The 25513-nt window shown below is 45.0% G+C and overlaps 1 protein-coding gene across 1 annotated transcript in view; it reads right to left on the reverse strand.

Moving 5' to 3' along the window:
* The window catches only part of KIAA1549 (KIAA1549 ortholog), a 156378-nt gene that overhangs the window by 81730 nt on the left and 49135 nt on the right, over positions 1–25513 (reverse strand). The window contains exons 4-6 of the mRNA XM_047837624.1: positions 5766–8435; positions 1286–1374; positions 18–195 (exon numbers count right to left, since the gene is read on the reverse strand). Of these exons, the coding sequence (XP_047693580.1) occupies positions 18–195; positions 1286–1374; positions 5766–8435 (2937 nt within the window). The remainder of the gene's footprint in view (positions 1–17; positions 196–1285; positions 1375–5765; positions 8436–25513) is intronic.

A 25513-nucleotide genomic window follows, 5' to 3' on the forward strand; every position in this document is an offset into this window, starting at 1 on the left:
ATGCTCAGTTTTCTCACCCGTGTGCACTTGGAACCTGGACTCTGGCACAAGGAAGGAAGGTTTCACAGCCAAGATTAAAGGAGTTTGGTCACGTACAAGTTTACTGTTTATAAGTACATTTATGACTGATATCGCCGTGTAAACAAAAGGCCCAGATGTTACCAGGAAAGTGAAGTCAGCGAACAGTTCATAAACCTATGAAAATTTAAAAATACAAAAGACAATAATTATCAAATTTGAGAGTACTGTAACTCAAAATTAAAGGAAGTTGTACAAAGTAGACAAATAACAGAGTAAGTAAGGTGAAAAGTAAATGGGGAGCTTTAAATGAAGGGGGAGGGTTGCAAAGATCATCAAAATTTTATTTTAGTTTTCCCTTTTACAGACCCGCCGACCTTCTCAAAAACAGCATAAAATTATAAAAGCAAAGACAGCAAAAAAGAAGAGCAGCCAATAATATGAACTGAATAATGAGTTATGCAGAATTTTGTATTTTACAAGGTTAACTTCAAAGTTGTCGCATTTAATCCACATATAAAGGAGCCCTTATTCTGTTGAGCAGTGCTAGCCAAAAGACATTCATGAGCCACAAACTCAACTTTGAAATTTCTAGTAGCCACATTAAACAACATAAAAAGAACAGGTGAAATGAATTTTACTTCACCCAATATATCTGAAATGACATTTCAACATGTGGTCAACCTAAAAAATCACTGGTGAGATAGTTTACATTTCTTTCTTCACTTGTCTTTGAAATCCTGTGTCAATTTTGGACTGACAGCGCATCTCGATTCAGACAAGCCCAAATGTCACGTGCTCGGGAACCACGTGTGGCTCGTGGCTCTGTTCAGGATGGTGCAGGTCTACAGCGTGGCTCTCTGACCTCACCACAGGACAGGAGGTATGAGCACAGGGGCCACTGTAAAACGTACGGAAATCTACCTCTATCTCACTGAGTGTACAGATATATGAATATGCGCTCATTCTAACATCTAATTCAAATTCTAATCCAAGTCCTTTTATGTAAATCGAGGGGCGCAAAAGCATCACATCATCATCCCCATCTCTGGTCTTAGAGACTTTTTCCTCCAATTCTGCCAACACATCTCTCCAGTGGACTACACCTGGCCTCACGTGAGATCAGGGCTTCCCCGATAAAAGTGACGTTTGAATGGCTATCCAAAGCAGGAGCAGGTGTTCACCAACAGGAGGAGGGGGGAGAGGAAAGCGGGTGCTAGGACGGAGAGATGCCGTTAACCTGGGCTCCAGGGCCACAGGGACCCACCTTGAGCTCCACAGCACGGTTGAAGTGGATCCTCAACACCTCTTTGATGGACGTAATGATGTACTCCTGCACGGCTCTCCGGGCCAGCACTGCAAGGCAAAGCCGACCACCAAATGCACATCAGTTTCATTATGAATACTGTGGGCATCACACTTCTGGTCCCCAAGGCAGAGCCCATGCTGTGCCAAACTGTGACAGCAGGGCCCAGAACCATTTTTTAAAATAAGGTCCAGACTAGGAAGAAGAGAAGAACAGCAGCGGATCTTGGGGCTACCAGGTAAACCGTGCTCACCACACTAAGAAAACCCTCGACTGTCTCTGCCCCAGGGATCAGTGGCTGGGGCCCCGCCAGGGAACAAAGAACACAGAGTTCTCATTGTCGACTGGGCAAATAGTAGGTTTTTCTCTTGGCTATGTCCCTAATGGTAAAACACCAAGTTTTAAAAACGCTCAGCAGGAATATTTTAGAAGGCCTTAAGATGTTACTCAACAAAACTAGATGACCTCTCTCACTATAAAATGAGGTCTCCTACCCCAGCTTTTCAACACGGGAAGTGAAGGGATTTCACTAGTAATGGGGGAAAAGATGTTCACAATTCCCATGTATTAAAATTTCATGTAGGAAGTAAAATATTTCTTATAACACAGTCTAGCTAAGAAATTCTATTTTAAAATCTGTAATAAGTAAGCCTCTTTCTCGGGGTTTGGAAACATGTCCTGCTCCCCCTTCTCTTCCCCATTTTTTCTTTCCTCTTCCATTAACTTCTCATAATGCGGAATCTAAATACATTTGAAATTATGATTCAGTTTCCCTCTTCCCTAGTCTAAGTTTTTAAAACTAGAGACAGAATCATGCTGTATCTTTCATTCTTTGAAAAAACCCAAACGTTTAAGTTACATTTGATTGTTTTCTCTACTGATCAGTAACACTCAGAAAATGAGAGTTCATGAGACCAGGAGAACAAATCCAGACCCCCTGACTGCCTTGCTGAGTGACACCAATGGCCAGCTTGGCCTGGTCTGCACGGGCTCCAGGAGAACTAGACTGCAACACTGATTTTAAAGGGAAAGACAAAAATGAGTAGGAAGGAAAAAAGCAAATGAAAGGAAGAAGGAAGGGAGGGACGGAGGGACAGAGGCACGGAGGAATGGAGAGAGGGAAAGAGGGAGGAAAGATCTCAAAAGCTGAACTTGGGGAATGTAGAGACAGAATGGAAAATCAGTGACAGATAAACCCAAAAGAGGACACGAGGAAGCACACATCGTACATAGCCCCATCTAAAGGTATCACTCGGGGGGACACCTGGGTGGCTCCGTCAGTTAAGCAGTCGACTTCAGCTCAGGTCATGGTCTCACAGTCTGTGAGTCCGAGCCCCGCGTCGGGCTCTGTGCTGACAGCTCAGAGACTGGAGCCTGCCTTGGATTCTGTGTCTCCCTCTCTCTCTGCCCCTCCCCTGCTCATGCTCTCTCTCTGTCTCAAAACTAAATAAAAACATTAAACAAAAAATTTTTTTAAATAAATAAAGGTATCACTCGGGAGAACCATCCAAATATTACTCTGAATAGTCCACACGGCCCACCATGATCAACTCCACCTTCTCTGGTTAATCTGGGTAAGACCTAAAACTGTAACATCAGGTTATACGTGCAGGAGTCTTTGGGGGAAAAGGATCGTCGGCAACATATATCTCACAGTTTCTCCAAAGATCTAATTTAGGCCAAGAGAGGCAAAAGGGGCGGCCAGGGTCTGTCAGGTCCTGAGTGGGAAGCACAGCCTCACCCCTTAAAAGATACATGCCGTCGGGGGCACCTGAGTGGCACAGTCGGTTAAGTACCGGGCTCTTGGTTTCAGCTCAGGTCATGATCTCCCGTTTCCTGAGCTCAAGCCCCTCATCCGGCTCTGTACTGACAACACAGAGCCTGCTTGGGATTCTCTCTCTCCACCTCTGTCTGCCCCTCCCCTGCTCTCTCTCTCTCTCTTTCAAAATGAGTAAACTCAAAAAAATAAAAAAAGAAAAAAGAAAAAGATATATCCAGTCAAGTGCTCTCCCAAGAGTCCACTAAGGATCAACAGAGTGTTCTTACTTTTACTACAGAACTCCATAAAAAGAACCCTTTCAGAGGACAAGTACTCACCCCAACCCTCTCTCTCTTTTAAGTAATTACCTAAAAGAAACCAAGGCCAAATCTAAATGAGGATTCTACACAAAGTGATCCTTCTTATGGGTCAAAGATAGCATTTGTTTCCATTTAAAAATACAATGCAGGGGCGCCTGGGTGGCTCAGTCGATTGAGTATCTGACTTCAGCTCAGGTCATGAGCTCATAACTCGTGAGTTCGAGCCCCTCCAGTTTAAGCCCCGCCTCTGGTTCTGTGATGACAGCTCAGAGACTGGAGCCTGCCTTGGATTCTGTGTCTCCTTCTCTCTCTGCCCCTCCCCCACTTGTGCTTTGTCTCTTAAAAATAAACAAACATTAAAAAAAAATTTTTTTAATACAACGTAGCAAAAAAACCGTAATGCAACAGCCTGGGTACCTATGCACAACTCTACACATTTACTAAAACTGCTGATGTGTACATTTACAGTGGGTCAAGTTTACCCCAAAGGCTATTAAAAAATACACAATCCCTAACAAAGGATGCCAAATCCATTAACTGTATGTCCTATATGAAAGTTAATCCATTCTATATATGATATCCTTAAGAGATACTTCTAAAATGGTTTCTCATTATTTGTAGAAAAATTTGAGGGTCGCCTGGGTGGCTCAGTCAGTTAAGTGTCCGACTTCGGTTCAGGTCGCGATCTCACAGTTTACGAGTTCGAGCCCTGTGCCGGACTCTGTGCTGACAGCTCGGAGCCTGGAGCCTGCTTCGGATTGTACGTCTCCCTCTCTCTCTCTCCCCCTCCTCCTCTCACGCTCTGTCTCTCAAAAAATAAACACTGAAAACAATTTTTTTTTTAATTTGAAAGGACACACTGCAACTCTAAGTATCAATAAATGTCATGGAATTCAAGAAATAAAGAAGCTTTCAGTAGCTCTTTCAATGAGCTTCTTGTAGCGGACCATATGAAATAGTTTTGTAGAAAGGCAGAAAAAGTATCATGTCTATAAGAAACTCTTCTCTCTCATCGGGACTACTGTTATCCCCTAGATGATCGTTTATCACTTGCCCCAACCTCATTTCCTAGCATAATTACCTCCTCCTCCCACTGCACAGCCTAATTACCAGCCAAGCTGAACCTCCTTGGGCTGTCTGACCTCTCCACCTGTGCTCACACCCTCCACCATGAGGACACTTTCTTCCATCTCCAGACGACAGCCTTCTTGAGTGTGTCAGTCCAATTCACATCCTTCCAAACCCATCCCTCATCATCCCAGGGCCACTCTTCTAGAACTCTTCTTGAACAGCTTCAACCATTCTTATCACAGCCACCAAGAAAACACGGCTCGTGTCCACCCTGCTAGAATCTAAGCTCCTTGAAGGTCAGAACCACATCATTCATCTAGATAACCCTTAAACCTTCTAAAGACACCTCACGCATGCTGAAGTGCTCAATAATTATTTGTCACATGAATTCACAAATACTTCCTTGTTTGGGAGAGGGAGGGAGTTAGGAGAGCACAGGCTTCAGCTGCTCCCACCATCTCAGAGGATGGGGTCTCCGCCATGATGAGCAGAGGATACATGGTTCACCTCACTAACGTGATCTCCTTCCTCACCCCACCTTTCCCTGTTCTCTCCGATTTCGTGGGACTACAGCAGTGGGGCAGATGCGGGGGAAGCGTCTGCTTGAAGCTAATCACTCAGGCTGTGGACAAGGGGCAGAGATAAAAGTCTGTGGACCGAGATCAGAGGACACGGGGCTGCTCTCTGTTTCATTCTTGGATTCTCAGGATCCAAACGACATTTCCAGGAACATGTAAGAGCACAGCGGCCCCCTTAACGAAAAGAATAATAAATTAGGAAGAAATTACAGCGGCTGCCCTTACACATTTGCCCAACTAACTGCTCGAACCACACCTGAAGGTTTTTGTTTTCACGACACCAACTACGCGTGCACTGGGTTACGAGTTCCAAAGACAAAGATCCTAGCAGATGTTTCTACGGTCGTTTAAATCTTTTATTTTTCTTACTGCTACTATTAACGAACATGTAGTACTCTGTGGGTGTTTCTTACGTGCCAAACGCTAGGTTAAGTATTTTATATGCAGTGATGCATTTAAATCTTTAATAACCCAATGAAGTACGTGCCATGATCGTCCTCGTTTAATAGTGGAGGAAACCAAGGTGTAGAGAGACTCGTTAAGTGTCCAGAGAACTCACGGGAGAAAGGCGAAGGAGTGAGGGCTACTGCCCAAGAGCTCTCCGGGCCCGAAGCCCGTGCTCTTTCCCAGGATGCCGTGTCTTGGAACATTCCATCCAAGCACCGAAGAGAGATCGCCCCGACCAAGAGAAGTGACTCGAAACAGGGCCTTACCGGTTGTGATCAGATAGGCATCGGGAACCGTAATATCACACACATACGGCGGCTTGGTGGTGACCAGTGCTGGACTATGAACCGCTGCTTCAGAAGTGGAGGTGGGCACGGGATGAAGGGATGGTGGGGGGTGCACAGAGCTGCTCTCGTGGGGATTCCGACTTGTGGTTCTGCTGCTCAGGGTGCTGCCGTCCACAGTATCCCCAGGGGCAGCACCGGCGGTGGGGGTGCTCGGATCAGTGGAGGCGAGCACTGGCAAGTCTGTGGGTGTGAACGATGGGCCCACGGGGACTGGCTCTGTTGGAAGAGGTGAGGGGCTTGCCTCAGAAACAAACGAGGAGGCTGACGACGGGTACACATCGGTGACTGGGAGCGTAGTGCCGGGAATGACTTTGGAGAAAGAGGAGAAGACCGACGTGTGACCGTCCGAAGCGCTGACACTGTCGCTGGAAGGTAGCGGGGTTGGAAAGAGGGAAGACTCCACGACAACGGGGGTTGTACGAAAAGCAGTCAAAGGTGATGCGGAGTGAGTCCCAACGGTCAAAATGTCGAGGGTGGGCCCAGACCTGGAGGGCGCCAGGGTGGTGACCGCCGATTCATGGGCAATGAGTGACCACTCAAGATAGGAGGTAGTTTCAGTGAGGGCTGAGGTAAAATGACCTTCGGGACCGGTCAGCGAAACCGTGGACGCCTCAGAGACCTTGAGAGAACCCGAAGGGAAGCTGGAGAGTAGGGGCATTTCAGAGTAACCAGGAAGAAAAGTGAATGTATTTGAAAGAAGGTCTGAACTTGGCCAGAGCTGCGAAAATTCAGAGCTCGTGGGATTAGGAACGGAAAGCGGAGGGGCCTCCAAATCGACAGAGTCGGACAACGGGAGTGTCTCAACCAAGGAAGAAAACGCCTGAGAAATGAAGGCCGACGCATCACTCGATGTCCCTGAAGACGGAGAGGCAAGTGTTTCTGAAGATGGAGACACCCAACTGCTGGGTTCCAGGGGTGGAGTTGAGAAAAAACTGGATGCGGAATCCAGACCGAGGCCGGTGACATGTTGGGAAGAGCTGCCGGGCTCCCAGTCGAGGGAGAGTGAAGGCTCTACTGACGATCCCCGAGTAGAAGACATGAAAGGACCTTGGTCTCTGCTAGCGGGCGATGGCGTGTTCCGGTTTGCTGTGCCCGAGTCAGGGAGCACGCTGCCGAGGAGCGAGGGAAACACGGCTGTCACGCCGGAGGGCGTTCCTGGGCTTTCGGGGACAGAGGAGGAGCCCAGAGTGGCAGTATCGGGTGACACTGGCACCGAGAGGCGGCCGCGGGAAGGATCCGCTTGAGTGGTCCCAACGCTCCCCGTACCCACGTCGTCGGCCGAAAGACTGACGCTGGCTCCTGAGATGCCCGCGGATGGAGAAGAAAGAGGAATAACCGGTCGGGAGGGGAAAAGTGTATTAAATTCCTGGGGATCGTCTTCAAATTCAGGGAAGTCCGCTACTCTGCTGCTCGGCGGAGAGAGGCTGCTCACTCCCAGCGTGGTCACCGTCAGGGCACCATCCCCTGATCCGACGTCTTTCTCCACCACGCTCGCTGACGCAACGTGCCGAGGCGACGCCACGGCGCAGGACACGCACCACGTGTACGGCCTGAACGGAGCCGCCGGGCTCGGGACGTGAGTGTCTTCCACGGGCCTCAGGACCCCTGACTCGCCAGGCAACCCTGACGCTTCCCTGGCGCTGCCGGGAAGAAAGGGGTTATAAGAAACATCCGCTGGCCGAGTAGAAAAGGACACAAGCGCGAGAGATGAGAACAAAGCCGACTTTGTACGGCCGCGGCCACAGGCAAGGGCTGTCTGTGCCAGACTTGCAGCGGGGTCTGTTCTTGGAAAGATGGTTTCTTCCAGACTGCGACTCAGAGCCGTAGGCATGTCGGGGTATCTGTCCGTGCCTGTGGCCAGAACATCCTCCGGAGGTGGGGAGACCTCGTCCCAGGAGGGAAAAGCCTGTGGAGGGATGCCACTGCCTGACAGCGGAGGCTGTGCAGCCAGAGAGCCAGAAAGAAGGGTTTCTCCATCCTCTGTTCCTGAAGCCGCGATCTCCGGCAAAGTCCTGCTTGCCGAGTGCCCGTAAGTGTCAGTAGGATAAAGCACCAAATTCCTACTGGGACGCGGCAGTATGCCCTCAGAAGTGGAAAAGGCTGACCAAAAAGCACTGAAATGACTGGCGGACTCGGCATACGTTGTTGGCTGTGGCACTGTGTTTTGCCAGGCTGACGTCATTTGCTCATCCTGGAAAGAAATAATGGGCAAAGAGGGAGTCAGCACTGGCGGGCTGACTGGGAGATGCTGTAGCGGAGAAACCAGGCGCGAAGTGGCCCAGGGAGTTTCCGGCAAAAAGTTATCCATTTCATCATCATCTCTGACCACCTCACTGCTCATCATCGACACATAATTGGCCACAAGGCTGCTGTGATCTGCCATACTTTGGGTCAGTGTTCCTGGGTTTAAAAAGACTGTATCAAAAATAGTGGCAGATGGAGATGATGTGACCTGGAGAGAAGGGCTTTGCTGGGACCCTGGAGCAGTTTCTGTTAAGGCCACATATGCAGTGCTGTGCACGGTGCTTTTCTTCATCGTGAGCTCCACGGTGGATAAAGAGAGGTTGTGCTGTTCCAGAAAGAGCTCATCTACAGAGAGAATAAAAGCTGGGTTAGTTGCAATCAAAGCCATACTGCTAACGCTTTGTTTCAGATGTAAGAATTTATTCACTGAACAAATATCCACTCGACTATGAATATGTACAATTCACAGTTGGAAGTGAAACGGCTAATTGGGAGCCAGAAATTGCCAGAACAACCGTCAGGGTAATATTTGTGGAAATATTCATCAATGTGAGCACCACCTTCACTTCAGCTTGTGTGGAAGCAGATCCTGCCATTTTTTCTCTTACTTTCAAACGACACCACAGAATACCGGAAATGGAGGAGGTCTCAGGAGGCTGTGTGGTCCATTCTGTCTCATTTATCACACAAGAAAGAGAGATGAGAGAAAGTAACTAAATCAATTACATGATCACCCAGACAGAGGTGGAGTGAGAACCTCAAGAGAAGCCTGCCTTGAATTCCAAGCCCACATTCCTTCTCTTCCACAAGAGCCGGCTCTCAAGAGAAATGAACACGAGAACCCTGAAAGCATCACTCTCTACGCAGGTAAGAGAGTTCAAAAGATCCTAGCTTAGGGCCACCCACACCAAGGCCCCAGACTCCCTCCAGGCTCGGCTCCCATCATTCCCTGTTCCACTCTCACACCTTCCTGACTACACTCTGGCCCATCCAAACTCCCTCTGGCTTAGGGATTTCTGCACATTCTTGTCCCTCTGCCTGGGATGTCCTTCCCCGGCTCTCCACCGGGATTATTCCTACTGGCCCTGCAGATGCAACACAGATACTGCCTCCTCCTTCAATGCTCTAAAGTGGAGTGAGTGCCTCTCCCAAGGCTTCTTACCTGTCGTATCCCTTAGCAGGCCTCACTGAAATTAACTGTCTGCTCATTACACTGCGAGATTCCTGAAGACAAGGACAGTTGATCTGCCTTCCCAGTGCCTAGCACAGTGACTGACATATAGTCAGAGCTCAATACATGTCTGCTAAATGAATGAATGCATAAATGAATGAATGAATGAATGGTGTCTGAGAACCAAGTTCTGTTATGTGCCCACAACATCCTATCTTCCTCTCAAAACTTTCGTATTCTTTACCCTTGTGACAGCTGTCTTGATCATGGACGTGGCTGAGGTGGCTCCACCTATAATTCGGATACAGAGAGGCAGGATATGTACTGGCCCAGGCCCCTAATGAAGGCCCAGAGCACATGGTATGTCCACTGAAGCACAGGCTGAGGACTGAGCAGCTATCATGACCCATAACAAGACCCTCCTCTTGCTTGTCCAAACAGTCTATCAGAACGTGAGTGTGTGAATCGTTTAGAGACAATCTTGAACTTGACCTTTTTACTTTATTTCTTGAAGTAAATTGTTTCTGTTCTATTCCTGGCACTAGGGCAGACTGGAGATCTCAATGTCTTCTCACATCATAACGCTGAATTATGCTTACTAAATGTTCGAAAACATCTTTTTACGTGACTAGATGAGGCTGCAAGGCGATAAGGGACGTGTGCCATACACAGGAACAAAGGAAGAGTTGGAGTAGTCATCAAGCACTGCAGTCACTGGAGAGAGGGCCACTGGACCAGAGAGCCTCAGATAGAGGGACACTTAGAACACGGGGGAAGAATAAGGGACAAGTGTTGGGTCTGAACAGGTAAAGAACACAAATGAAGACCATCTCCAAAAAGGTGAGACCTGAGAAGGACCATACTCTCCGGGCAAGAGTGAATTAGGAAGAAAAACAGCCACCTCTCTGAGAACAGTAAGAAAAAATATCTGTCTCAACCTTGACTTTATGTATTTTATAAAATGTTCTCCCAATTTTGGAATCTTTATTACTTGCGTGGTCCTAAAAATTGTATGTTTAGAATCATGACTCTCCAACGCCTATCAGAGGTTAACATAAATCATCTCTAGAAGAACACTCACAGAGCAGGCATCAAAGTATTCGTGCAGCTAGAGTTCCAATAAATATGAGTGCTACATTTAAAACTACAAAACATGTATAGAAATAAGGTACTATGAAAAAAGGTCAAGAGAAGCCCACAGAAATAGTGTTGGAGCTGTAAAGACTTTAGATACTGGAATGTGGGATACGTTTGTTTTTGTTGTTGTTGTTGTTGTTTTTTTTTGACGTTTATTTTTGAGACAGAGAGAGACAGAGCATGAACGGGGGAGGGGCAGAGAGAGAGGGAGACACATAGAATCGGAAACAGGCTCCAGGCTCTGAGCCATCAGCCCAGAGCCTGACGCGGGGCTCGAACTCATGGACTGTGAGATCGTGACCTGAGCTGAAGTCGGACGCTCAACCGACTGAGCCACCCAGGCGCCCCGGGATACGTTTTTTAAAGTATGTTTAATCCACTTAAAATAATAAAGAGGAGACTGAAAACATGAGTAAGGAGCAAGAGACTGTAAAAATGGCCAGAAAGATTTGAAAAATAATTCAAAGAATACTTAGAAATGAAAAAACAGAGAGACACTGGCTGACTGAGTCAGAGGAGCATGCAACGCCTGATCTCAGGGTCGAGAGTTCAAGCCCCACGCTGGGTATAGAGATTACTTAAACAAATTTAAAAATTTTAATAGTTAAAATTTTGAAACTCAATATGCAATATACAAAATAGCAATTTAGAGGGGCCCCTGGGTGGCCTAGTTGGTTGAGTATCTGACTTTGGCTCAGGTCACAATCTCACAGTTTGTGATTCTGAGCCCCGCATTGTGCTGTCAGCACAGAGCCTGCTTTGGGTTTTCTCTCTCTCTCTCTCTCTCTCTCTCTCTCTCTCTCTATCTCCCTCCCTCCCTCCCTCCCTCCCTCTCTTTCACTCTCTCTCTCTCTCTTCCACTCCCCACTCACACTCTCTCTCTCCAAAGTAAATAAACATTAATTTTTTTGTTTTTTACATAGCAATTTAGATATAGCTAAAGAGAGATTTAGTGAACTGGAAGATAGATCTGAAAACTATGCAGAAGGGAGTACAGAGAAACAGAAAGGTGAGAAATATAAAAAAGAGAAGTTAAGAAGTATGGAAGATAGAATGACACAGTCCAACATACATTTGATCCAAGTTTTTAAAAGAAATAATAGAGGGAGATGGGTAGAGACAGTATTTGAACAAACGGTGCTAAAAACTGTCCAAAATTAGTAACAGACATGAATCCTTCAATTCAAGAAAACCAAGAAATTCCAAGTCAGGTGAATTGTGTAAAAATTCACACCTACACACATGATGACACCACAGAACACCAAAGACAGAGAGAAACTGTAAATGAACCAGAGAAAAATACTGGCAATTACACCATCAGGTAACCCCTTCAGAGAACTAGGAGCCAAGTGATAATGAGGAAAATCTTGAAAGTGCAAAGAGAAAACATCCGACATCTTAGATTTGAATAACTACTACTTTCTATTTGTTAAATTAGGGACATTTTCAGATAAAGCAAAAGTGGTAATACCAACAGAAGACCTTCAGTAGAGGAACCTCCCTAAACAAGGATATACTTCCAGGGGAAAGGTAATTATCCCAGAAGGAAGATCTGAGAAGAAAGAACAGAGGATAAATGATAAAGATATGGCTAAATCTAAACAAATACTGGTGGTATAAATGGACAACACTACTACTATGTAATTTGTGAGGTTAAAAAACATGTACTACAGAATTAAAATAGTTTATTACAATCACACAGAAGCTGAGCGAGGGCATTCAGAGATATCTGTGACTCATCGGCAGAAATGGAAATCAAGACTAAGACAAAATTCTGTGAACAGATTTTGTGCATATTCACTAAAATTAGTAAATGATATTTAGTCATATATTTATTTAGATAAAATATTTCTAGCTGGCTCCACCAGCATGTGAATGTCACAAACTTACACCAGATATAAGCTGTTTAAAGGGTCACACTCCTTTCTATGTAATGTGACTTTTAAAAATGTGACTATTCAGCACTGTCAACAATAGCCAAATTATGGGAAGAGCCTAAATGTCCATCAACTGACAAATGGATAAAGAAATTGTGGTTTATATACACAATGGAGTACTACGTGGCAATGAGAAAGAATGAAATACGGCCCTTTGTAGCAACGTGGATGGAACTGGAGAGTGTTATGCTAACGAAATAAGTCATACAGAGAAAGACAGATACCATATGTTTTCACTCTTAGGTGGATCCTGAGAAACTTAACAGAAGTCCATGGGGGAGGGGAAGAAAAAAAAAAAAAAAGAGGTTAGAGAGGGAGAGAGCCAAAGCATAAGAGACTCTTAAAAACTGAGAACAAGGTGAGGGTTGATGGGGGGTGAGAGGGAGGGGAGGGTGGGTGATGGGTATTGAGGAGGGCACCTTTTGGGATGAACACTGGGTGTTGTATGGAAACCAGTTTGACAATAAATTTCATATTAAAAAAAATTAAAAAAATAAAATAAAATAAAATAAAATAAAATAAAATAAAATAAAATAAAATAAAATAAAATAAAATAAAATAAAATAAAAATGAGACTATCGTTTATTAGGGGCTCCTGGGTGGCTCAGTCGGTTGAGCGTCTGACTTCAGCTCGGGTCATGATCTCACAGTTCGTGGATTCAAGCCCCGTGTCGGGCTCTGTGCTTATGGCTCAGAGCTTCAGATTCTGTGTCTCCCTCTCTCTCTGCTCCTTCCCCACTCGCGCTCTCTCTCAAAAAATAAATGTTAAAAAAATTTTTAATAAATAAACAATAAAAAATAATAAATCATACAGTAAAAAATAATATTAGAGATTTCAATACTGTTAGGCATTTGTTGTCTTCCTTACAACCTGGCTCTAGGATTTCTTGTCTATGCACTTTCACTATTTACCTATCCCATTCCAAGCATGGGTAAAAGTAATCCTAATACTTCCCACAACTCTGGTGAAGTAAGTAGAGGCTGTACTTTTCCACAACAAAGGTTAAATGGTTATAAATCTAAGAAGTAATAAAATCAACATTCTGTCCAACTACGAAGCACATAGATATTAAGGTTTTTCTAAGGACAGACCATTTTATGTGCTTTAAAACTCTGCTATAATTTATTTTGAAATAAAAGATCTGAATAGACAGCAAGATCCCTTTTAAAATGAATCAGAAACATGTTTGAAAATACACTAGAGGGGATAAAACAGTAACGAAAAGGGGTGCCTGCGTGTCTCGGTGAGTTGAGCATCTGACTCTTGATTTCGGTTCACGTCATGATCTCACGGTTCACGAGACAGAGCCCTGAGTCAGGCTCTTTGCTTTCAGCACAGAGCCCGCTTGAGATTCTCTCCTTCTCTCCCTTTCTCTTTCTGTCCCTCCCCTGCTTGTATGCGTGCTCTCTCCCTCTTTCTCAAAATAAATAAAAAACTTAAAAAAAAAAAAAGTGAAGAAAAGCAACATTTTGTGGCTAATTTATGAGCCCAAGTATCGGATGTAAATTAGAATTCCATCAACTCTATTCACAAAGGACACAGAAGAGGGAAAGCAAAGCGGTCAAAAAGATGAAAAATTCACCAGATAGTAAAAAAGAGGAACAAACACTTCTAAGAAATGTGACGTGTGCCAAGCTCTCTTCTTTTTGGCCAAGCCCCAGGAGAGGAGAAGCCAGCTCTGAAAGAGACAGTAGCTGAAATGCCATGGGAATTACTTCTATGGTTAATTCAGGAAGAGGTTAGAAAACCCAAGCGAGGCTCTCCCAGCAGAAAAGGCTTCACAGACTCGAATTTCAAGCCCTGGAGATCAATTTTCAAGCTCTAAAGCGTTAGTTCACCAGAGTGAAAGGCTGCCTCTGTGATGACAGAGAGAAAGGAAGGGGCTGGGGAGACACCAGTGCTCCTCACTCGTCACGCACCCAAATGACGTGGGGGTCTTGTTAGATGCGGGCACCGTCCAGCGGGGCTGGGGCGGGCGCTGAGCTTCCGTGTGGCTCTCAGGTGGTGCCAGGTCTGCAACCACACTGAACAGCCGGTGTCAAGACACCTTCTGCCACAGAGACCGCACAACACATACCTACTAGGTGCCTACCCTGTACCTCAACCTGGGCTGGGATCTCACCATGCTGTAGGTAACAAGAGTAGGGACTGCCCTAGTGCCAGTGCTGAGTCATGGTGCTTAAAAATTCACAAGGCAGGGGCGCCTGGGTGGCTCAGTCAGGTAAGTCTCTCACTTCGGCTCAAGTCATGATCTCCCAGTTCGTGGGTTCGAGCCCCACATCGGGCTCTGTGCTGACAGATCGGAGCCTGGAGCCTGCGTTGGATGCTGTGTCTCCCTCTCTCTCTGCCCCTCTCCTGATCTCTCTCTCTCAAAAATAAGCATTAAAAAAAATTTTTTTTTAATTCACAAGGCAAACCCACGAAATGCACAACAGCAAGAGCGAACCCTAAGGTAAACTCTGGACTGTGACAAATGATTTGTCAATGTAGGTTCATGAATTGTAACAAAGGTGTCATTTGGTGGGGATGCTGATAACGGGGGAGGCTATGCATGTGTGGGGACAGGGGACATATGGGAAATTACACCTTCTGCTCAATTTTCCTGTTCAGTGAACCTAAAACTGCTCTTTGAAAACACAAAATCTTTTGAAAAGACATATTTATGAAGCTCTTAAAAAACTTTTTTAGAAATCCATGAGGGAGATGCCCGTCTCTAGGAACTTGATGGTCTTACTCTTACAAGATAAGCAAGATAATTTGGTGGGTTTTTTGTTTTTTCTTTTTAATCACATTGTTCTATCTGGAAATCATCTCCCAAATATGATAGTTGATCATGAAGTCATGGACTTTCCAACCTGAATGGATCATTAAGACCCTAGCCAATCCGATCATGTTGCAAAGGAGGCTCAAAGAGTTTAAGCTGACTTGCTTAAAATAGCACCCGGGCCGTACGGCAGCCTAGAAAGGCAGGTTCATAAATTCTCAGTGACTGAATACTCCTCAAATGCCACAGCACATTCAGTCAAACCAGTCCGTTTAATTACAATTACTAGTGAGGAAATGACACTGGAAAACACGCTAACTTCTATTATACTGGAAAGGAGCCGAAAGCACAGGCTAAATTCTGTGCTGCTGAAACCCATGCAGAGGCCTGCCTTTGGAGCTGTGAGGAGCCACCGTCCACCTGGGGACAGCTCTCAGGTACAGGCAAGGGTGTTACGAAAACAAAATACCCTCTGAGGGCTAGCCTGGGAAACCCAGTGGCAAAAATCTCTGAAGAGCTTTAATCCAAACACTTGTGATCGATTACTTCTGCTTCTGTGTGAAATTGTGGAGTTTTCAAAACGGGAGGAGTCATCTCAACCCTGTGTAGACATTCAGCCTACTACCAAACGAGAGCCCCCTGGAGTTTCCAAGAGTTTAACAAGAAAAGCAGATCATCTAACCACTACCCAATTTGGTCAATAGTTAGCAACTTTTATTCTTCTTGTAGTCCCCAGGTTGTCCTAATGATGATTTTAGTGCCATTATTAAAATCATCCTTCCCCCTTCCCACTCTTCTCCGTAGTTTAGAAAACAGGATCTTTCTTCACTTTCTTTCTCAGAACCCAACTGTACACGAATACCTTCTGCCAGATTACTCTCTCCTCCAACTGGTCCTGTTTTGTTTTTTTTTTTTTTTCATCAAATTATAAGGTAGATAAGAAATACTACTTATAAAAACATATTTGCCAGGTATACAGGTAATAGTACAAAGAAGACTTGAGATCCCATCACCTAGTTTAAGTAAAAAGATTACCCTTTCCCTCTGGCATCCCCTGGGGACCCCTCCCAACCCCTTCCCTTCCACTGAGAGAGTCACTCTTGAACTGTGCCTTTCTCACAGCCTTGCTTTTCTTTCTAGTCTTTTCACATGTGTGTATCCGTAAATAGAATATATTCTCCATCTTTGAGCGTTTTCAAACTTTATCAAAATGGTGTTATATTGCATGTATTCTGCTACAACTTTTCACTGCATATTTTTTTAGATTCATCCAAGTGTACTTTTTTCTCATGTAGTTATTATTCTCACTTCAACATGAATTCCATTGTATGGACATACTAAAATTTAACCATGTATTGTTGATGTACAGCTGGACCACTGTCAATTTTGTTATTACAAACTTTTTTTTAAGTTTATTTGAGAGAGAGAGAGAGAGAGAGAGAGAGAGAGTGTGTGTGTGTGTGTGTGTGTGTGTGTGTGTGTGTGTATACACGGGGGAGGCTGAGAGAGAGAGAGAGAGAGAGAGAGAGAGAGAGAGAGAGAGAGAATCCCAAGCAGGCTCCATGCTGTCAGCGCAGACCTCAGTGTGGAGCTTGAACTCATAAAACTTGAGATCATGACCTGAACCAAAAATCAAGAGTCGGATGCTCAACCAACTGAGCCACCCAGGCGCCCCTACAAACAGTTCTGATATGAATTTTCTTACCCATCATTTGGTACACAAATGTATACATAAAGTATAGATGTTCATGTGAGTACGTGTGTGTACATGTATGTGTGTGAATAGGTATGCTTGTATGTGTGCACTTGCCTTTTGAGAATGTATATGCATGTGCACACGCATGTGTATGTGCATGGGTGTTGATGTGTTGTGTACATATGCACGCACGAGAATAGAACTACTGGGTCAGAGGAGATGTTCATCTGAAACTTTACTAAATGATGCCAAATAAGCTTTCAAAGCAGTTGAATCAATTTATAATCCCACTCTTGATCCTGCAAATTCTTACTCATACTTAAACATTCCTGGCCATTCATGTTTTTACTAATCTGGCTGATGTGAAAGGTTTTAAGGTTTTAATTTGCATTTCCCTGATTACAACAGACATTGGTGTTGCCTCTTCTACTGTCTTTTCAATTCTACTGCCCATTTTGCTATTGGGTTGCCTGTCTTTTTCTTTTTCTTTTTTTTTTTTTTTTAACGTTTTATTGATTTTCGAAAGACAGAGACAGAGCACAAGCAGGGGAGGGGCAGAGAGAGAGGGAGACACAGAATCCAAAGCCTGGAGCAGGTCTTGAACCCACGAACGATGAGATCATGACCTGAGCCGAAGTCAGATGCTTAACCAACAGAGCCACCCAGGTGCCCCCTTCTCAGGCATTTTTAATACATTCTGAATACATAATACTATGTCAGTTATAACTTCTCCCAGTTTGTGGCTTGTTGACTGATTCTCTTTATGTGGCCTTTTGATGAACAGAAGTTCTCAATTTTAATATGGTCAAATTTACCAATCTTTTCTGTTACTGTTTGAGACTCACGTGCATTGGTCTTAAGACAGAAGGTTTTAGAAATCGTTCCCTACATCAAAAGCCATAACAATAGTCTTATATTGTCATACAAAGGTTTTAAAGTTTTGCCTTTCTCACTTAAAGCCACGTGTGCCTGGAGGTGTAAAGTGTGTGCATGCAAGTATGTGTGTGTGTGTGTGTGTGTGTGTGTGTGTGTGTGTGTACATGTACATAATGTGAGCATGGACAAGAGTATCCCAGACCGATGTCACTCAAAGCAGTTGCACTTTGCGTTACTGGCCTGCAATGAAATAAGGTGCTTGAGCCAGGATATAACTCAACGCATTGATTCTTCAGAGAGTAGGTCGTGCTACAAAAATATGTCAGCTGAACCAGAAACCATGCTCTGCAAGTGGTCAATTTATGCTCTGGTCTGAGTTCCTTATCTCATCTTGGATGGAAGACAAGAGTTTGCAGGCCAGCTCATTGCACAGTACCATCTGGGCAGAGGATGTGGTATCTGTACAAGGTCCAGTGGGGTGGGGCGGGTGGGGACAGAACTGGTAATGCAGCCCACTGAAGAACACAGAGAAGACCAGTATGTCTGGGAGGTAGGGAGGGAGGGAGGGAGGGAGGGAGGGAGGGAAGGAGGAAGGAAGGAAGGAAGGAAGGAAGGAAGGAAGGAAGGAAGGAAGGAAAAAGTGCCCAAAGACAAGATTAAAGGGAGTTAGGGGATCAGAACATTCAAGGCTTGGAAGCCATGATGTTGCAGATAACAATTTAGTAAACACAATGGGAGGATTGCGTTCCAATGGGAGCATTGAAGGCATTTAGATGCATGACATGATCAGAATGGTGGTTAAAAATCCCTCCTGCTGTAGTATGAAGAACAGGTTAAAAGGAGGCAAGAGGAGATGTGAAGAGACTGGTTATATGGTCACAGCAGTTGAAGCTTGAGAAGACAGTGGCTCACATCAGAGTCGACTTTTCAGAACTCTGCTACTCAGTGGGGCCAGGAGACCATCAGCATCAGCCGGGGTGTTTCAGAAATACAACCTCTCTGGCCCATCAAGACACTACTAGGTCACAAACTGCTTTCAACAAGATTCCAAGTGATTCGCGTGCCCGTGAAAGTGTGAGAGCACTAGCCTGAGATTTTTTTTTTTTTTTTTTTTAAGAGAAATCCACATGGAGATATCAAGTTTGCAAACAGATATGTGAGCCCGGAGATAAACCTGCAAAAGTAAGAAGGAGAAATCTGAGAAGCAGGGAGAACCAGGAATGTGAGATGACAAGCAAACAGAAAAAGAGTTTAGGAGTCAGGAAGGGGTCTGGATGACCCAGAGAGGTCAAGAAAAGGAAAGCTGGGAAGCACCTCCTAGATGTGACAATAGGTCTCTTTAGCCTTGTGGTGGCAGAAGTCAGGTTGCCGTGGGTTGAAAAGTGACTGACAGGTGATGTAATGGGGAATATGTGCAGCAACTTTCGGGGGAGGTTTAGCTGTACAGGGCAGGAGAGGAACAAGATGACAACCAGAAGGGTCCAGGGAAAGGTGTCTGCTTCCCAGATAATAGGTAAGAATCACCGAGGAGCTCAATAAAGATGCAGGCTTCTAAAAATGCAAAATGTCAACCCAATCAAGAGAAAACATCAGACAAACCCAAAGGCATTCTATTAAAGACCTGACTCTTCAAAGACCTCAAAGTCATAAAAAACAAGGAAAGACTGAGGAACGGTCATAGACTAGAGAAGACTAAGGAGATGTGACAACCAAATGCAATTTGGGATTCTGGATTGGATTCCAAAACAGAAGGGAGAAAACTGGTGAAATCCTGTAAAGTCTGTAGTCGAGTTAACAGAATTGTACCAGGGTTAATTTCTTCACTTTGATAACTCTACTAAGATGATCTAAGATTCTAACATTAGGGAAAGCTAATTAAAGGTCTATGGGAACTCTGTGTATTAATTTTTTAACTTTGTTATATGTCTAGGATTGTTTGAAAATAAAAGCTAAATTCAGGTTGTCATTCAGTAGATGGGGTGGGGGGCTTAGGAATTGGGGTGTGCTTGTGTTTGCTGCTGTTCTTATTTCAGAATCAACGTTTTGAACCAACGCCATGGGTAATTCTACTGCAAGTACAGGGACTTTTCTTTGAAAGGTACTGGGCTAGAGCAATACCAATGGAACAATCCAGAAGAGAGGAAGAGATGGAAGATGCTGTGGATAAGTGAGGAACCCAAGTGGGAGAGGAGGAAGAAGAAATGGCAACCAGAGGGGAACTGGCCTTTGATCCTCAATTGGAGGACAGACTGAGAAGGGGAGTGCAGAGACAGGGCCTCTGTGCACACATGCTGGTGAGAACAGGAGGGAATTTTGGTCAGAGGAAGGACGTGGCAGAGCACACTGGAGAATGTGTGAAGTCGACACGGAGCAGGGAGCAGGGCTGCCTACAGACATAAACAACATGGCCAGGCTCTACCAAGAAGCCACAGTCTAAAACAGAAAGGAGGTTCTCCGTGTCCCATGCTGTTCCCAAATCAGCATCTCAGCCTACATTTGGATGTGGGGCCTTACCCAAAGAACAATGGCTGATGAGCTCTCTGCAAAGAAAAGTATCAACCTCAGAGTGAATGGCAGTACCCAACGGCATAGCCCCAGTGTTTGAAGATCTCAGACTATGTGAAATTTCTTTTACAAATCTTCCTGTGACATCTTTTGTTGTTCAACTTTTATTAAGTCACAGGCAACATTAAAATGCCTACATTCCCATAGTGCACATCTGTTGTGGACTAAATTACATCACCCACCCCACCATAAAAATCCGTATGTTGAAGGTCTAACCCCCCAGTGAGGCTGTATTTGGAGACAGGGCCTTTCCAGAGGGAGACATGGTTAAATGAGGTCATCCAAGTCGGGCCCTGATCCAACAGGGCCTCCTCGTAAGAAGAGGGGGAGACACCAGAGCTCACTCTCCTGGGGCACTGGCACAGAGAAACAGCCACGTAAGAACACAGCAGGAAGGCACCATCTGGAAGCAGATAGAGGCCTCACCAGAGACCACCCCCGCTGGCACCTCGATCTTGGACTTGCGGCCTCCAGAACCATAAGAAAATAAAGGTCTGTTTTTTTAAGCCCTGAAGTCTGTGACACTTCATTTTAACGGCCCAAGTGACTAAGACAACACCTTTCATTCCCAACTCTAACAAGAGGCACTAGGATGGAGTAGGGATTACCGGAGACAGGAGCCTACAGGCTTTGGGCCCTACCCTTGTCTACCACAGTTAATCGCCAACTTTTTTTTTTTTTTTTGGTATTTATTTTTGAGAGAGCACAAGTGGGGGAGTGGCAGAGAGAAGGGGACAGAGGATCTAAAGTGGGCTTTGTGCTGACAGCAGCGAGCCCAACACAGGGCTCGAACTCATGAACCGTGAGATCATGACCTGAGCCAAAGTCGGACGCTCAGCCAACTGAACCACCCAGGTGCTCCAATTAACTGCCGACTTTGAGTAACTCAGTTCACATTCCTGGGTCTCAGTTCCGTCTTCAGCTAATAAGATATAGAGTTCCCGAAAATCACTACCTGAAAAACGAGCATTCAAGTGTTGACTCTCTATGTGCAGGCCTGAAATATGACCCTGTGCTCACGCTATAGGTTTTCTCTGTCGGGGTTTTCTGTTGTTTGCAACAGAAACAATTCTGGCCACATAAGCAGGAGGGGAAATCAATGGAAGAATACCAGAGGGCCCACAGAATGGACAAGGGGCTCAATTTCAGAAGAGACACAAAAGCCAAGTGCGACCGGGCAGCAGAGAAGCCTGCCACAGACAGCGTCCGCTGACGACACACGCTGGAACTCTGCGGGCACAGCTGCCAATGGACGGCCACCGCCCTCGCCCGCCCCCCAACTCTTCTACTTCGTGGCAAAACTTCTGCAAAATTCAAAGTCTAGCTGGGAGGGTCCCACCGTCCATGCCTAAATCACATGCCACGTTGCCCATCAACCCTGCAGTCCTCTGACCCTCTCACAATGAAAGACTTCCTGAAAAGGGAAAAGGCAGCTTCCCAAAATGATAAATGGCCACTACATCAGTGGCAGGGGGTGGGAGGGGGGGGGTTGGTTTTAGCCAATAAAAAGCATGGCCCTTCAACACTGGTATAATATGATCCCCATCAGAGAAGGAGACAACAGGGCCAAAAGCTCCAGAACATTCCACAGAGAATAGAAGCGGGTCCCATTCTATCTCAAACTTGCTCACTTCCCTGGAGAAATCCCCTATAATTAGTCATATCTTCCATTTCCTCCTCTAGGAGATGGGGACACAGATAACAATTAAGATTTCATTAAAACACGAAGAGAGCTAGTGAGTAACTTCAGAAAACAACAACTGCACTCAAGACTAAATAAAGGTACCACAAAGCTTTTTAAAAAATTCATACTATTGGGAAGGCTGGGTAACTCAGTCGGTTAAGCAGCCCACTTCAGCTCAGGTCATGATCTCATGGTCTGAGGGTTCAAGCTCCACATCGGGCTCTGTGCTCACAGCTCAGAGCCCGGAGCCTGCTTCGGATTCTGTGCCTCCCTCTCTCTCTGCCCCTCCCCCACTCTGTGTCTCAAAAATAAACATTAAAAAAAAGTTTCATACTATTACAGCTAAAACATCAGTAGTTTTAGTGCCCCATCCCTTATCCGTAGTTTGCCTCCACAACTTCCGTTAGCTACAGTCCAGAAGCACATGATTCTCCTTCTGACATATGGTCAGAAGGTCAACAGCGGCCTAACGTGACATCATTCACTTCACTTCACCTTGTCATGTAGGCATTTTGTCATCACATACCAACACAAGCAGAGCGAATACAGTATAGTAAGATATTTTGAGAGACAGAGCAGATTCACCTTCTATTATAGCATATTGTTAAAATTGTTCTATTTTGTTATTAGTCCTTGTTGTCAATCTCTTACTGTGCTCGTTTATAAATTAAGCTTTACCAAAGGTATGTCTGATAAGAATAAACACAGCATATATAGGGTTTGGTACTATCCACCATTGCAGGCATCCACAGAAATGGGTCTTGGAACGCATACCTCGTGAATAAGGGGGGGCCACTCTATAGGCTTCAGGTTGGGATTTAGGGACTCCCTAATTCTTGGCATGATTTTCTCATCTGAGCAGACAAGGGTATTGAAATGTCAGCTTGATTCAAAGCATGGGACAGAGTATTTATTGGAAGATGTCGTGTTGCTTTGTCTTATTCTTTCCGAAATGAAACACAGTCCTCTTTTACCAACCTGCAAAAGCAAGACTGTCAGCACTTGAAGTAACAAAAACAAACCGAACCAAACTCTCTCAGCTCACTGAGAACAAAGGCGAAAAATTCTCAGTCAGCCATCTGTTTCTAAAATAATTTAATTCAAAACACAGTCCCATAACAACAGGGAAAAGGACACCGTCAGCCTCAAGATAATCTCCCGTCTCTGGTTACACTCAGGCCTGGAGTGGCACACGACATCCATGACTCAGCATGAGGAGGCACTTTCCCTCCCAAACACAGGGGCCAGCAGACATTAGTTTCCACACAAATGCACAAGCCCATAGCTAAGTGACCAGGAGACATCCCCGCCTCACTGGGTGGGTCCAATTCCAACGAACAGTAAAGAGCTTATGCTCTTATGCTACAGGCTCAATTCCTTAATTCAGCTCTAAATTAAGCTTTTATATCATAAGGGGAGCGAGAGGTTTAAAAGACAGAGGGGAGCCATTCCGGCTGGAAGCAGCCACATAGACAAAGGCTCCATGTCTGGACAACGCGCGATGTGTTTGCGTAACAAACGGTAGTGACTCCAACTGGTTGGAGAGAATGCTAGAAAAGTTGGCTGAGGAATGTGAGAAAGACCGTGTGGACAATGGGGATCCAGTGGGTATTTTGAGCAAAGTGGCCTTTTTCTCAGTTACACTGCAGAAAAATCACACTGCAGAGTGGAAAGAAGGAGGAACCAGTGATCCATCAGGTACACAGCTCAGGTACACAGCCAACGGGGTGAGAGTAAGCAGAGCATGATCACACAGGAATGGAAAGAAGTTACAACTCAGAGAGACCGCACAAAGGTAACACATGATAAAACTTGGCAGCTGGCGGGATGCATGAGGGAAGAGAGAAGAGGTCCGAGGTGATTTCTGAGTCACAGATTCAACTGCCCACTACAGACAACTCCATCTGAGTACCAAACTGGCCCCTAAGAAAACCCTGATCCCCCGTCGGGGCCAGTTAACACGCACCCTCAGTCCCAGTCTTCCGGTTAACTCTCAGATCTCTTCATCCTCATCACCACCACGTAAGATAAGAGTCTGTGTCCTCAACCTTCCTGGCTTAGCACCCTAGCAAGAAAGAAAGGTCTAAGGAGGCCACTAAGGAACAAGCAAAGTGCTGGTGACCCAGAATGATGGACGAAGGTCAGGAAAGTTGACTCCGAGGAGGCTCTGTCTGAGCCAACACCTAGAAGACAAGGAGCCAGGAGAAAAAGCATAGGAGATTAAATCACTCCAGGCAGAGCGGATGGTGCATGCAAAAGCCTGAAGCAGGAAAGACTGAAAGACAGATGTGAAAATAGCTGGTGTGCACAGCACAGAGGAGAGCCCGGTGTGCACAGCTGAGCACAGGAGAGTTGGTGCGCACAGCACAAGGGGAGCCCGGCTCCGGGCGAGGCTGGCGCAGAAGGCACAAAGCCAACCCCAGGTGGGCAGAGATGTGATTCTAGTGCTCCAAAGAGCAATTTGGGCTGAGGATAAAGATTTGGTGATTATTGGCGGAACGATGATCATGGGGGTCAAATGACCCCCATCAAGGAAGAGAGAGAGAAACAAAGTTCAACTCCCATACTCTGGTTCATTTAAGGGGCAGCAATCAGAAGGGGCCACCGTTAGCAATCACACCAAATAGAGCGCTATTTACATACACTTTTCTACAATGCAATTCAGTCAAGCACACAAATTATTCTCATCCTTACTTAATTTATTTCTAGTCACTGACAATCTTTCCCAAACCCCCTCTTCTGCCTGCTTATTGGTATGAAGAGCTTACTGATTAGCAATTATCCATAGCATTAACTCTCTAAGTATCTATAATTACGACTTCTCTTAGTCTATTTGAGGGCTCCGTGGGACTCCAGGATGAGGAATAACATGAAGTTAATGTAAATACTAATTTGCCGAGAAACTAACCAGACCAAATATGTAGATAAGCCAAAAGGCAATTTTCCAAAATTGAGGCTTTACCAGTATGCAGCGTTCTACATTTGTTTTTGCTATTTGAAGTGTCTAAATGCCAGCAGCAAACCAATTTCAGCATTTTGAACTCTTTATGATGAAATTTTCAGAAATACCCCCCAAAAAACTGAAAGACTAGAACCCATTACCAGGCTTCAACGCTAACTTTTGGCCATGCTCACTCTTTTTTTAGTGACAGTAAAGCAAATCCCAGATACAACTCATTTCACCAATAAATACTTTGGTATCTCTGATAAGGACTTTAAAAAACCATAACCATAATCATTATCACAGCCAACAAAATTAAAAATAATTCCTAATATCATCTAATTACCCATTCCACACTTAGTTTTCCTTGATGGCCTCAAAATACTTTTGTACAACTGCCTTTTTCAAATCAAGATCCAAACCAGGTACACACCCTGCTTTGGGTGATATGTCTCCTAAGTCTCTTTTAATCTATACTAGTTTCCTCCTCCTTTTTTATTTTTTTTTTAAGCTCTCACGATTTACTTATTAAAGAAAAAGGTCATTTGTCCCTGTAGCCAGCCCATAGTCCATATTTGGCTGACTAGAGTCTCATGGTGTCATTTAGCATGTTCTTCTAACCCTCAAATTTTCTATAAACTGGTCATTACA

Source organism: Prionailurus viverrinus, chromosome A2, assembly GCF_022837055.1.
Source record: "Prionailurus viverrinus isolate Anna chromosome A2, UM_Priviv_1.0, whole genome shotgun sequence".
NCBI classification, from domain to species: Eukaryota; Metazoa; Chordata; class Mammalia; order Carnivora; family Felidae; genus Prionailurus; species Prionailurus viverrinus.